The sequence below is a fragment of the Acomys russatus genome, chromosome 13 (genome assembly GCF_903995435.1).
Source record: "Acomys russatus chromosome 13, mAcoRus1.1, whole genome shotgun sequence".
Lineage (NCBI taxonomy): Eukaryota > Metazoa > Chordata > Mammalia > Rodentia > Muridae > Acomys > Acomys russatus.
The window spans coordinates 15,446,152-15,456,260 of NC_067149.1; the positions used below are offsets into that span (position 1 = coordinate 15,446,152).

Below are 10,109 nucleotides of genomic sequence, written 5' to 3' on the forward strand. Positions count from 1 at the left end.
AGAGGTCCGGAGTTCAGGTTTCAGCACTCACTTTGGACAGCCAACAGCTGCCTGTAATACTAGCTCAAGGATATCTAGCGCCCTCTTCTGGTCTCAATGGGTACTGCACACATAGGTATGTATACACATACGTACACACACACACACACACACACACACACACACACACACACACATCTTTAACAAAAGAAGGAACAAACCTTCAGTATCGGCTGCGTGGCTCCCCATGTGCCTACTGATTAATTGGGGAACACAATCATCTCCAGGCAATCAAACTTCTTTCCCATGTCATCTCATTTTAATCATATCTTACATGAAAAATACCCATCTCAGTAATGCTTTTTTTTTAGCTTCTCAGTTTATACAGGACTATTTTAGAAGTAATCTTTCATCAGACTCCTGATGAATGAAGTAACTCCTAGTCACAGGTGCCGTGCTCTGTTGACAGGTATACAGTGGTTCACTATGGCCACCAAATGCCCAGGGCCCCTCCTCTTCTTTCTTCAAGCCACTTGCACAGCTGGGAGGCTGGGTAGCATTTCCCAAGAGCTCTCTAGCCGAGGACACATGAGGGTCAGAGGGTCTGCTACTGTGCATCTGCTCCTCGGGGCCTTGTTTCTAGAGACCACAGTGATTGTCAAACAGTATAGCATATCAGTCAGAAATATTAAAATTTAAAATCAGCACATTCTAAACTCCTAAAATATGAAGGTTTCACTTCATGCATAAAAATAATGTTCAAGCTGAGAGAGGAGGCCCATCAGGCTGTGCTGTTTTCTAACCTCCAGTGCTATGCAGTGGCAAAGTGCATTTAGCACCATGTGTGGGCAGAACCCATGCTTTGTAAGGAATGCAGCACAAAACACAGCACTTTAGTTATGCAGTCACCACACAAGGGAGGGTTAGTCTTGTTGGTGTACGCCTGTTTTATTCCAGCATGGCAAAGGCCGAGGCAGAAGAATCACATAAAGCCAGTCTTCCTCAAAACAAGACAAAACATGAAACTACACACACCAGTAAAAATTAAGATAGCTGTCTGCGTGTGCATGTCTTGGGACTTCTGCTACTGTATGAGAAAGTGCCACAGTCAAAGGCAACTGAGGGAGGGAAGAGTCTGTAACTCTCACGTCACGCTCTGTCACTGAGGGCACTGAGGACAGAAGCTCAATCAGAAGCTAGAGAATCATTGCCCAACTGGCTCCATCTTCCTTCTCTGCCCCTGGGAATACTTACCTAGGAGGGGGGAACAGTCAGCGCTCCTGGCAGTGGTCTGGGCCCTCCTACACCAGTCACCGCTCAAGAAAACGCCCCACAGGCTTGCCTAAGGTCCGATCTTAGGGAAGCATTGTCTTAAATGATAGTCCTGCCTCTCAGGTGACGCCATCTTGTTTCATTGACAAAAAAGCTAACCAACGCAGTGCACAAACACTATCACTGTGCTCCCACCATTGTGGCCAAGAGAAAAACCCACTCCCACGGCGTCAAAGCATCCTCCTTCCCAGCAGATGCCTGTGTAGGACTTGTGGACATCCCCACCCCCCCCCCAAAATCTTCCCCTCTAAAACCTTCTACTTTGACTACACCTAAGCTTCTAGAAGTTTCCTCCTATCTACAAGCCTCCCTCTTCTGCACCTAGAAAATGCCTCTACTTGATCTGCCTGCTTTCTTTATCCCTTTGGCCCCTTTTGCCCATCCTCAAACTGCCAGGATAGATCAACTTGAAGTTTGCTTGAACCCAAATACTTACTGACAGTGCCCCCTCCACCTTGCAAGAGCTGACTTGCAGCCCACTTCCTTCCCACCTTCCAAGCACTGGGCCTGGCTTCTCCCCCACTGTAGCCTCATAGTATCTTCAATGTCCTGCATCCCCGTGTGCCATCCCTGAGGACGCTCAGGCCTGCCCATGAAACAGACCTCAGAACTGCCTGAACTGCCTGCTGCTTACAGGGTGCTGTGGAGTGGATGACCCTTCTGATATGACTGACATTCTGGTGCCTCGAGGTTTAGAAAGCACGGGTCAGCAGGTGCTCACACAGCCTCTGGTGTCCTGTCTGGTGGCTAATCTGGCAGGAAACAGCCGCCACAGAGAGTTTCGATGGGAACTTCTCCTGGTGCTCCAGCTATCAGAGTCCTTAAAGACCCAGCAGTTGGTAGGCAGATGTCTTAGCCAGTGCCAGGGAGGCCACAGATAGGAGACCAGGCCTGGGTTCAAAGCCAGCCGTGACACTTCTTGTGATCTATATTTTTGTATTATGTTTTTTTGGGTTTTTTTTTTGTTCTTTTTCAGTTGGTTGGTTTTAGGTTTTTGGTTTTGGTTTTGGTTTTTCGAGACAGCATTTCTCTGTGTAGCCTTGGATGTCCTGGACTCGCTTTGTAGAGCAGGCTGGCCTCGAACCAGGCACCTGCCTCTGCCTCCTGAGTCCTGGGATTAAAGGCATGTGCCACCACGCGTGGCCAGTGATCTATATTTTTATTTGTTCCAAGTGTGGATCAAATAAAACAAATGTTGACTGTTTTCTGTAAATTGCCTAGCATGGCACCTGGCATGTAGAAATGGCTCAGAAAATAGTGGCCACCTCTGCTCTAATTCACTTTTTTTTTTTTTTTTTTTTTTGAGAGATCTTCCTCTATAGTATAGAAAGGCTTTGAACTTATAGCAGTGCCTCTGCTCCAGTCTTCCAGGTATAAGACCTCACAGCCCTTTACTTTAAATTCTTAAATATTTACCTCCGAGGCCTTTGCTCCTTCCAGAACACAGCCGAGCACCTGTATGTATTCCGTTGCACCTTTAAGGATGTCAACTTTACTGGGTTTCCTGTTCTGTGGTAGAAATGGCACCAAAGCCTTCAGCTTGGCAAATCCTCGGTTGAGATTTTTTATCTAGAAAACAAAGACACGGGGTACACTGATACATTAACTTGCACAGGCATTTCCCTAAACCACAAAAGAGGATGGCAAGGGTGCACCACTATGCTCTTTAAATGAAAGTTAAAAAATACAGAAAGCAGTGCCGGGCATGGTGGTGCACACCTTTAATCCCAGCACTCACTCGGGAGGCAGAGACAGGCAGATCGCTGTGAGTTTGAGGCCAGCCTGGTCTACCCTGTCTTGAAAAAAACAGAAAACAAAAAATGCAGCAGCCTTGAAATCATGCTGAGGTTCATTTTCTACTGTCTACTGGCAAAAGCATTCATTCTTCTCCACTCTTAGCTTTCCCCAACTCTTGTTAAGTCTCCTGCCTGATGTGGTCCTTTCCCTATTGGATTCCTGGATGTTCATTTGTGAAGGGCTTGGCAGACAGGTTTAGGAGCAAGAACTAGGCCTAACGATGTGCTTCGCTCTGCCTCCTCAGTTCCTGCTGCAGGGTCACCTGTGCCAGATCCAAAGGCGAGCAAAAGGAGTGGAACCTTGACTTCTTTGAGAGCAAGTTGTAACTGAGTTACTAAAACCTACCAGCAGATGCCACTCTAACCGCAGCCCACCATAAATCCCAGCTCCCCTGTGGGGAAGATTATGAGCCATTACTCTTTTTTTTTTTTTTAACTTACAGAGTGGGGTGTACCGGAGAGATGGCTCCATGGGTAAAAATGGTTGCCTGCTTGCCACAAAGCCTGATAGCCTGACTTTGATACTCAAATCTCATTTAAGATTAAAGGAGAGGGCCGGGCAGGGTGGCACACGCCTTTAATTTCATCACTCAGGAGGCAGAGGCAGGTGGATCGCTGTGAGTTCGAGGCCAGCCTGGTCTACAAAGCAAGTCTAGGACAGCTAAGGTTACACAGGGAAACCCTGTCTCCAAAAAAAAAAAAAAAAAAAAAAAAGATTGAAGGAGAGAACCCACTCCTGTGACCTCCACACTTCACACAGAGCTTCCCCCATAAGAACAACAAACAAACAAACAAACAAACAAACAACCTTCAAGTAGCTTCCTTGAGGGCTGGAGAGACGGTTCTGTGATAGAGACAGTGTCTTGCTCTCGCAGAAGACCTGAGTTCAGTCTCCAGCACCCACACCATCACGATTGTTTCTAACTCCAGCTCCAGGGCCCTCTCCCGGCCCCTGAACTCAGGCGCACATATTCCCACGAGGCGCTCACATACACATAATTTAAAATAATTAAAATAAACAAATAACTTGGACTGGAGAGATGTCTTAGCAGTTAAAAGCACCAGTTCTCACAACGGTCTCTAGTCCCAGTCCCAGGGACTCTGACCCCTCCCTTCTGACTTCCTCGGGTACCAGGTTCATGCACAATGCACATACACCTATGCAGGCAAAACGCTCACAAAACATAAACAGATGAATTTTTATATTAAAAAAAAAAAAAGTAGCAGTAACTTCCACAAGAGGTCCCCCACTCACTCTTTATTTGAGATCAGGGTAGACTAGGCAGGAAAAGGACTCAGAGGACCCCGTTAGTTCCCAAACTGCACCTACAGATGTGAAGGCGAGAAACAACTCCCATTCACTGTTTATAAAGCATCTGCCCCGGTACCCAGTCTGATATTGGCAAGGGACTCCCCTGTCCTCCTCTGTCCCCGCTGGGCCTGCACTATCCAGGAGGGATGGCAGGTGAGACAGCCACTCCTATGGCCCTTAACACACAGCAGGATGCAGGTACCGTGTAACAAGGCCACTGGGGAGCCAGGCCAAGTCTCGAAAAGACAAAGTTACGCAGGAGGGCGGGGGTAGGTGGGTGGGGGCAAAGGTTGAGCAGCCTTTAGCATGGCAGTGGGAGTATGGTGGCCCTGGACCCTCACCCGCTCACGCTCTTTGGCGTTAGCCACGCGCCTGCGCTCCAGCACCAGATGCAGGTCGTCTGTGGTGGAGTAGCCCCCCGAGGGCAGCCGCTTGAGCCTACAGATGGCAGCGAGCCGAGGAAGGGGCCCCAGCTGGACCTGCAGCAGCTCCTCCAGCACCTCGGCCTGCGGGGTAGCCAGGAAGGGCTCTGCGAATGCGGGTGACGCGTCCATGGTGACACATCAAGACCTCAGAAGGGCGAGAGGGCCTTGCACCTGCTGCGCCTCAGGGGCTCCACGCCTAGGAGGGCAGGGCACGCGGGAGGCACGTGAGGGTGGAGCCGGCGGGCGCGCAGAGGCCCATGGGCAAGGGCAGTACCTCTGGCACTCTTCGCACCTGGGAAGGAAAGGCGGGTCGCGGTGGGGGCGGAGCCTTGAGTGGGAGGGGCGTGTAGGGGGCGTGGCCACTCACCACCCACCCTCAACCCCAACCCCCTCCCTGTGAGCGCATGAAGTGGAGGGTAATGATCAAAAGGCCTTACACCTGTCATACCTCCTTGAGCTGCACGAAGAAGGGCGAGGGTGGGGCTGCAGGGACCAGGTGGAGGGTGAAAAGCCCCTTAGGAGGCCATGATGAAAAGGTCTTACACTCTGGCCCACAAGGCCTGAAAGCGACCAGAAAAGGGCGGGGCTGGCACGTAGAAGTCTGCAATCAAACAAAGGGCCTTAGACAACTGAGCCTGGAGATTTATCTCTGAATCCCCTCCCTGGAGTCTACCTGGTAGAAGGCAAGAATCGACTCCCAAGAATTCGCTCACGGCCACTCAAGTGCTGAGGCGCCTGCACCCGCACACGTACACACATAGGTAAAATAAATAAAGAAAATAAAGACCCATTATCTGCCATACCTTGAACTGTGGAAGAGCAAGGTGAGTGACAGAGCCCATTGAAGGCCATGGTCTACCACCGGCCTTATACCTGATTCACTAAGGAGCGCCAGGCAGGGTTCAGGGAGGGTCGCAGTAGGATTGGGGGGCGGGGGCATTGGAGCCTGTGAAAGGTCAACCCGGATGGATCCTGCAGAGAGTTCTAATCCAAATGCCTTTCATCTGTGTGGAGGCAGAGGTGAGGATGGGGGCACGCGGGGGTGGGGTGGGGGGTGGGATCTGAAACCAGGTGTCAGCTTCAAACAGAGAGTGGTGAAAGGCCTTAATCTGCCTCACCTGGCCATCAGTAGCACCACTGACGACCAGCTCTTGGGGAGACTTTATAGGAGGGTCCCTCTGTTGGGTGTGAGGAGGGTACAGAGGTGGGAGGGGTCGTCCTGGGACTGAAAACCAGGATTGGTCAAGAAATGTAGCACAGTACGGAGGAGAGCCAGGGAGACTGACTGGAGGACAGAACACTGTACGCTTAATCCCAATCTCCCAACTGTCCCCATCCCTATAATGGTGTTCATGGGTCAGGAAAGTTGTTAAGGGTGTAGGGGCAATTCCTGACCCCATGTAAAGCTGGACGAAGAGAACCAACTCCAAAATATCCTCTGGCCTGAAAAGAGCACCTGTAAATAAATATGTATTTACAGAAAAATTTATAGAAAAATGACAGTAGCGCGATTTCCCCCCTCCCCCCAGCCCCCACCCCCGAGGCCTTGGAGCCTTTTCAAGAGTCTCAGACTACATCTAACTTAGTGGTAGGGGTAGAGTTCACCTGGTGATCTTGCAGGACCACACCTCGGACAGTGTGTGAAGCTGAAGACACTACCGAACTCTTCTTTATGAACTAAACCGATGTTCTAAGATCATCTAGAGATTTGCGAAACAAGACAGGTGTGAATGCCTTGGGTAGAAGGACGTTTCCCTCTGGGATGGTCAAGTGCGGCCAGGGTTGGCAAGCGCTGCCCTAGTCACTCATTCATGCATGCCTGAGAGAGAAGAGCTCTCAGCCATCTCCACGAGTCAACACGCAACGAGTGCATGCTACATGTGAGCCCTTATGGTCTCACCTCTGGCCCTGTGGCTATCTCTGACTAGACGGGCACAGGAAGTGGATCTGTAGGTGTCCTCTTTGCATGTGCTCTCTTCCCATCCCTGCCTCTGCCCCAGAACCCGTCTTTCTCTCCACATCTCCCATTCTATCCTACCCTTGCTGCTTGCTGGTCTGGCCAAAGAGAAGACAGCAGTGATCTCTGTTCACAGCTGGCCCTGGAGAAACAACGCCTCCCCCCCCCCCCCCCACTGCTGCTCACCAAGCTGCAGGCCAGTGCAGGGTTTTAAGTCTATTGGTACAAGACTGGGCTGCGTGTTCCAGGCCATCACTTGTCCGTGCTCCTAGAGAAACAGATCGGGGCGGGGGGAGGGGAGAGGGAAAGAAACCCTTCTGCTTTGCGGTGCTCTCCAGAGACCACACACTTTAAAGGCAGCATGCAGGGCTCTGAGGAAGGCTCTGTGCTGAGGAGATCCGGGGGCAAGCATGAGGATCAGAGTCTGGATCTCTGCATCCACTTGGTGGCTCACCCTGCTCTGTGCTCTAGGTCTCGGGGATCTACCTCCCTCTGGGGGCCTCAGCTGTCACCAGGAATGCACGTACCAATGTGCTCATCCAGAAGACAGAAAAGCAAAAGCTTGCTGGGCATGCTGGCAGTAATGTATCCCGACTCTTAGCCTGCTTGGGCTACATGGTGGGACCTTGTGTGGAACAAAACCAATTCTAGAGAGGAGGGGAGACACTTCCTGAGATGCCTTTGCTTCTCCGTCAACAAGTCCTTAGCACAGGCCATCACAGAGTTGTCTCTACGCCCTGCTGCTGCTGGTATTTTCCTGTTAGCATAGTGAGGGGCACTAGTGGTCTCTGAGAGGTGAGGCCTATTGACAGTTCTGAGTAGATGCCTAGTCATGCCTTTGCTTGCTCGCTTGTTTGTTTTGGTAGGATTTCTATATAAGGCAGGCTGGCCTCAGATATTTGGTGATTCTCCTGCCTCAGCTTTGAATGGCAGTGATATTGATGTTTGGTTTAGGCCAGAGATTTAGGATGTTCACATTCTGGAGTAGGGAGGAGTCACAAATTCTGACTGTAGCTGCCAGAAGCCAAAAAGACACTGGGTAGGTAGGAGAGGGGAAGTGGCTATAAAGGACTTCCTTATTGCTCACAATCCAGGGTCTGTGCTCCAATGGTTGATAGAGATTTAGAGGGAGCAGAGGGATGGAGTTCTCCTCAGACTGACTGGAGCCATCTGAGGAGAAAGAGGTCCTCAGCTGACTGGAAGTGACATGCTTTTCACTTCCTCTTGAGTGTCTGGCCCCCGACTGCCCTGTGAGAACTCCATACATCTGCCTCTGTCTGTGACGTGGGTAGCTTGACAGCAGTGGCAGGCTGTAACACTGGCCACCACATTGTTGGTGCTGTTGACATTCTGGGTCCCCCAGCCTTCTCATCCAGAAGTTTCTGAAAGTGGAAAACACGATTGGATGGCTGATGGTGTCCCACACACTGTGACAGAAACCCAAAACAAGAAAGAAGCCATACATCCCACCGTTATCACAAATGACAGCCAGGCCTGGTTTCCTGGGGAGAAGGGGGCAGTTTCCCCAGCAAAAGAGTACACACTGGGGGAGTCAGTCTTACCGTTACAAAGAAGCCTGTTTAAATATGTCTGTATTCATGTGTCTTTTTTTTTTTAATTTAATTTTTTTTATTAATTTATTCTTGTTACATCTCAATGTTTATCCCATCCCTTGTATCCTCCCATTCCTCCCCCCCCCATTTTCCCATTATTCCCCTCCCCTATGACTGTTCCTGAGGGGGATTACCTCCCCCTATATATTCTCATAGGGTATCAAGTCTCTTCTTGGCTACTTGCTGTCCTTCCTCTGAGTGCCACCAGGTCTCCCCCTCCAGGGGACATGGTCAAATGTGAGGCACCAGAGTACGTGAGAAAGTCGTATCACACTCTCCACTCAACTGTGGAGAATATTCTGACCATTGGCTAGATCTGGGAAGGGGTTTAAAGTTTACCTCCTGTATTGTCCTTGGCTGGTGCCTTAGTTTGGGCTTCTGCATTTGTATGTGACATATGAGGGTGTATGCAGGTAAGGGCCCTTCATGAGTGTAAGCATGTAGTTATAAGTGTGAGCATTCATGCGTATGTGCTTGGGTGTGTGTGTGCCGGTGTGTTCACACTCATGTTGCTTTAGTGTGTGGGTGTCTGTGGGTACGTGGACATGTATTTGTGCATGACAACACACCACAGTTCACGGGGCATGGTGTGAAATGGCACAGAAACAATGTAAGAGGTGGAGGCTGGGGAGCAGTGCTGTGACAACCCTGCTCTGGACCGGAACAGGCAATGCGCTCATGAAAAGCCCAGAAGCTGTGGTTACCTCCACTAAAGCACCACAAGATGGCGCCCTTCACCCCTAAATGAGGCACTATTGGTACTTAACTGATTCCCCCCCCCCCCCCCGGGGGGCAAGGTGAGATGAGTCATTTTTCTTTAGGGGTATAGAGAACGGGGAAGTTGCTTAGGATCCAATAAGACTCCACAAACATGCAAGAAACTCTAAACTCAGTGTGTTGTTCAAACGCAGAAAATGGGGCAGGCAACTCGGCTTCATGGGACAAGGCCCCTGCAGCCAACCCCAACAAGCAGAGTTCAAGCCCAGGATCCCACATGGTTGGAGAAGAAACTGATTCCTGCAAGTTATCCTGAACTCCACAGAGCCTGTCTGTCTGCCTGTCTCCCTCCCCTCCCTCTCTACCCCTCTCCCTCTCTCCCTCCCTCCTCCCCCCAGAGAATAAATAAATGTACATTTGCCAGGGGTGGTGGTGCACACCACCTTTAATCCCAGCACTCGGGAGGCAGAGGTAGGAGGATCACTGAGTTCAAGGCCAGCCTGGTCTACAAAGTAAATCCAAGACCGCCATGGCTACACAGAGAAACCTCGTCTCGAAAAAAATCAAATAAATAAATAAATAAATAAATAAATGTACATTTAATAAGACACACTAGTAGGAGGGGTGTGTTTAGAATAGGGCTTTCAGAAGGATTTTCAGGGGCATCAAGAAGGAATAAATATGATCAAGATGCATTATAGACAGTGTCAATGGATAAGTTTAAATTTTACAGCCACAGTCTTTGATCCCAGCACTTGGGAGGCAGGAGCAGTTGGATCCCAATAAGTTCCAGGCTAGCCTGGACTACATAGTTAGTTTCAGGCCAGACATTGCTGTTCACACTGAGATCCAGTCACAATAAAAAGCAAGACAGAAAGGGGGGGGGGGAATGCAATAAAGGAGAAATAAATAAACAGCTAAGACAAGGCTGCCCCCGGCCCCCCACTGGTCCTATTTGCTGGCCATCACATCTAGCAC

The 10,109-nt window shown here is 50.1% G+C and overlaps 1 protein-coding gene across 1 annotated transcript; it reads right to left on the reverse strand.

Moving 5' to 3' along the window:
• Nucleotides 1-369: 369 nt before the first annotated feature.
• Nucleotides 370-4,973, reverse strand: Figla (folliculogenesis specific bHLH transcription factor). Its single transcript, XM_051154665.1, has 3 exons — nucleotides 4,761-4,973; nucleotides 2,728-2,880; nucleotides 370-618 (listed from the first exon to the last, which is right to left on the reverse strand). Exons 1-3 carry the CDS (start codon nucleotides 4,971-4,973, stop codon nucleotides 370-372), a joined length of 615 nt encoding a protein of 204 aa, XP_051010622.1.
• Between the last annotated feature and the right edge of the window lie 5,136 nt (nucleotides 4,974-10,109).

What these genes read in the sequence shown, in the direction of transcription:
- Figla (XM_051154665.1), bottom strand. Translation starts at nt 4,973, where the DNA reads ATGGACGCGTCACCCGCATTCGCAGAGCCCTTCCTGGCTACCCCGCAG. An exon ending in ACGCCAAAGAGCGTGAGCGG is followed by an intron (nt 2,881 to 4,760) that starts GTGAGGGTCCAG and finishes TTTGTTTTCTAG; the next exon opens with ATAAAAAATCTCAACCGAGG. An exon ending in AAGGAGCAAAGGCCTCGGAG is followed by an intron (nt 619 to 2,727) that starts GTAAATATTTAA and finishes TGTGGTCTCTAG; the next exon opens with AAACAAGGCCCCGAGGAGCA.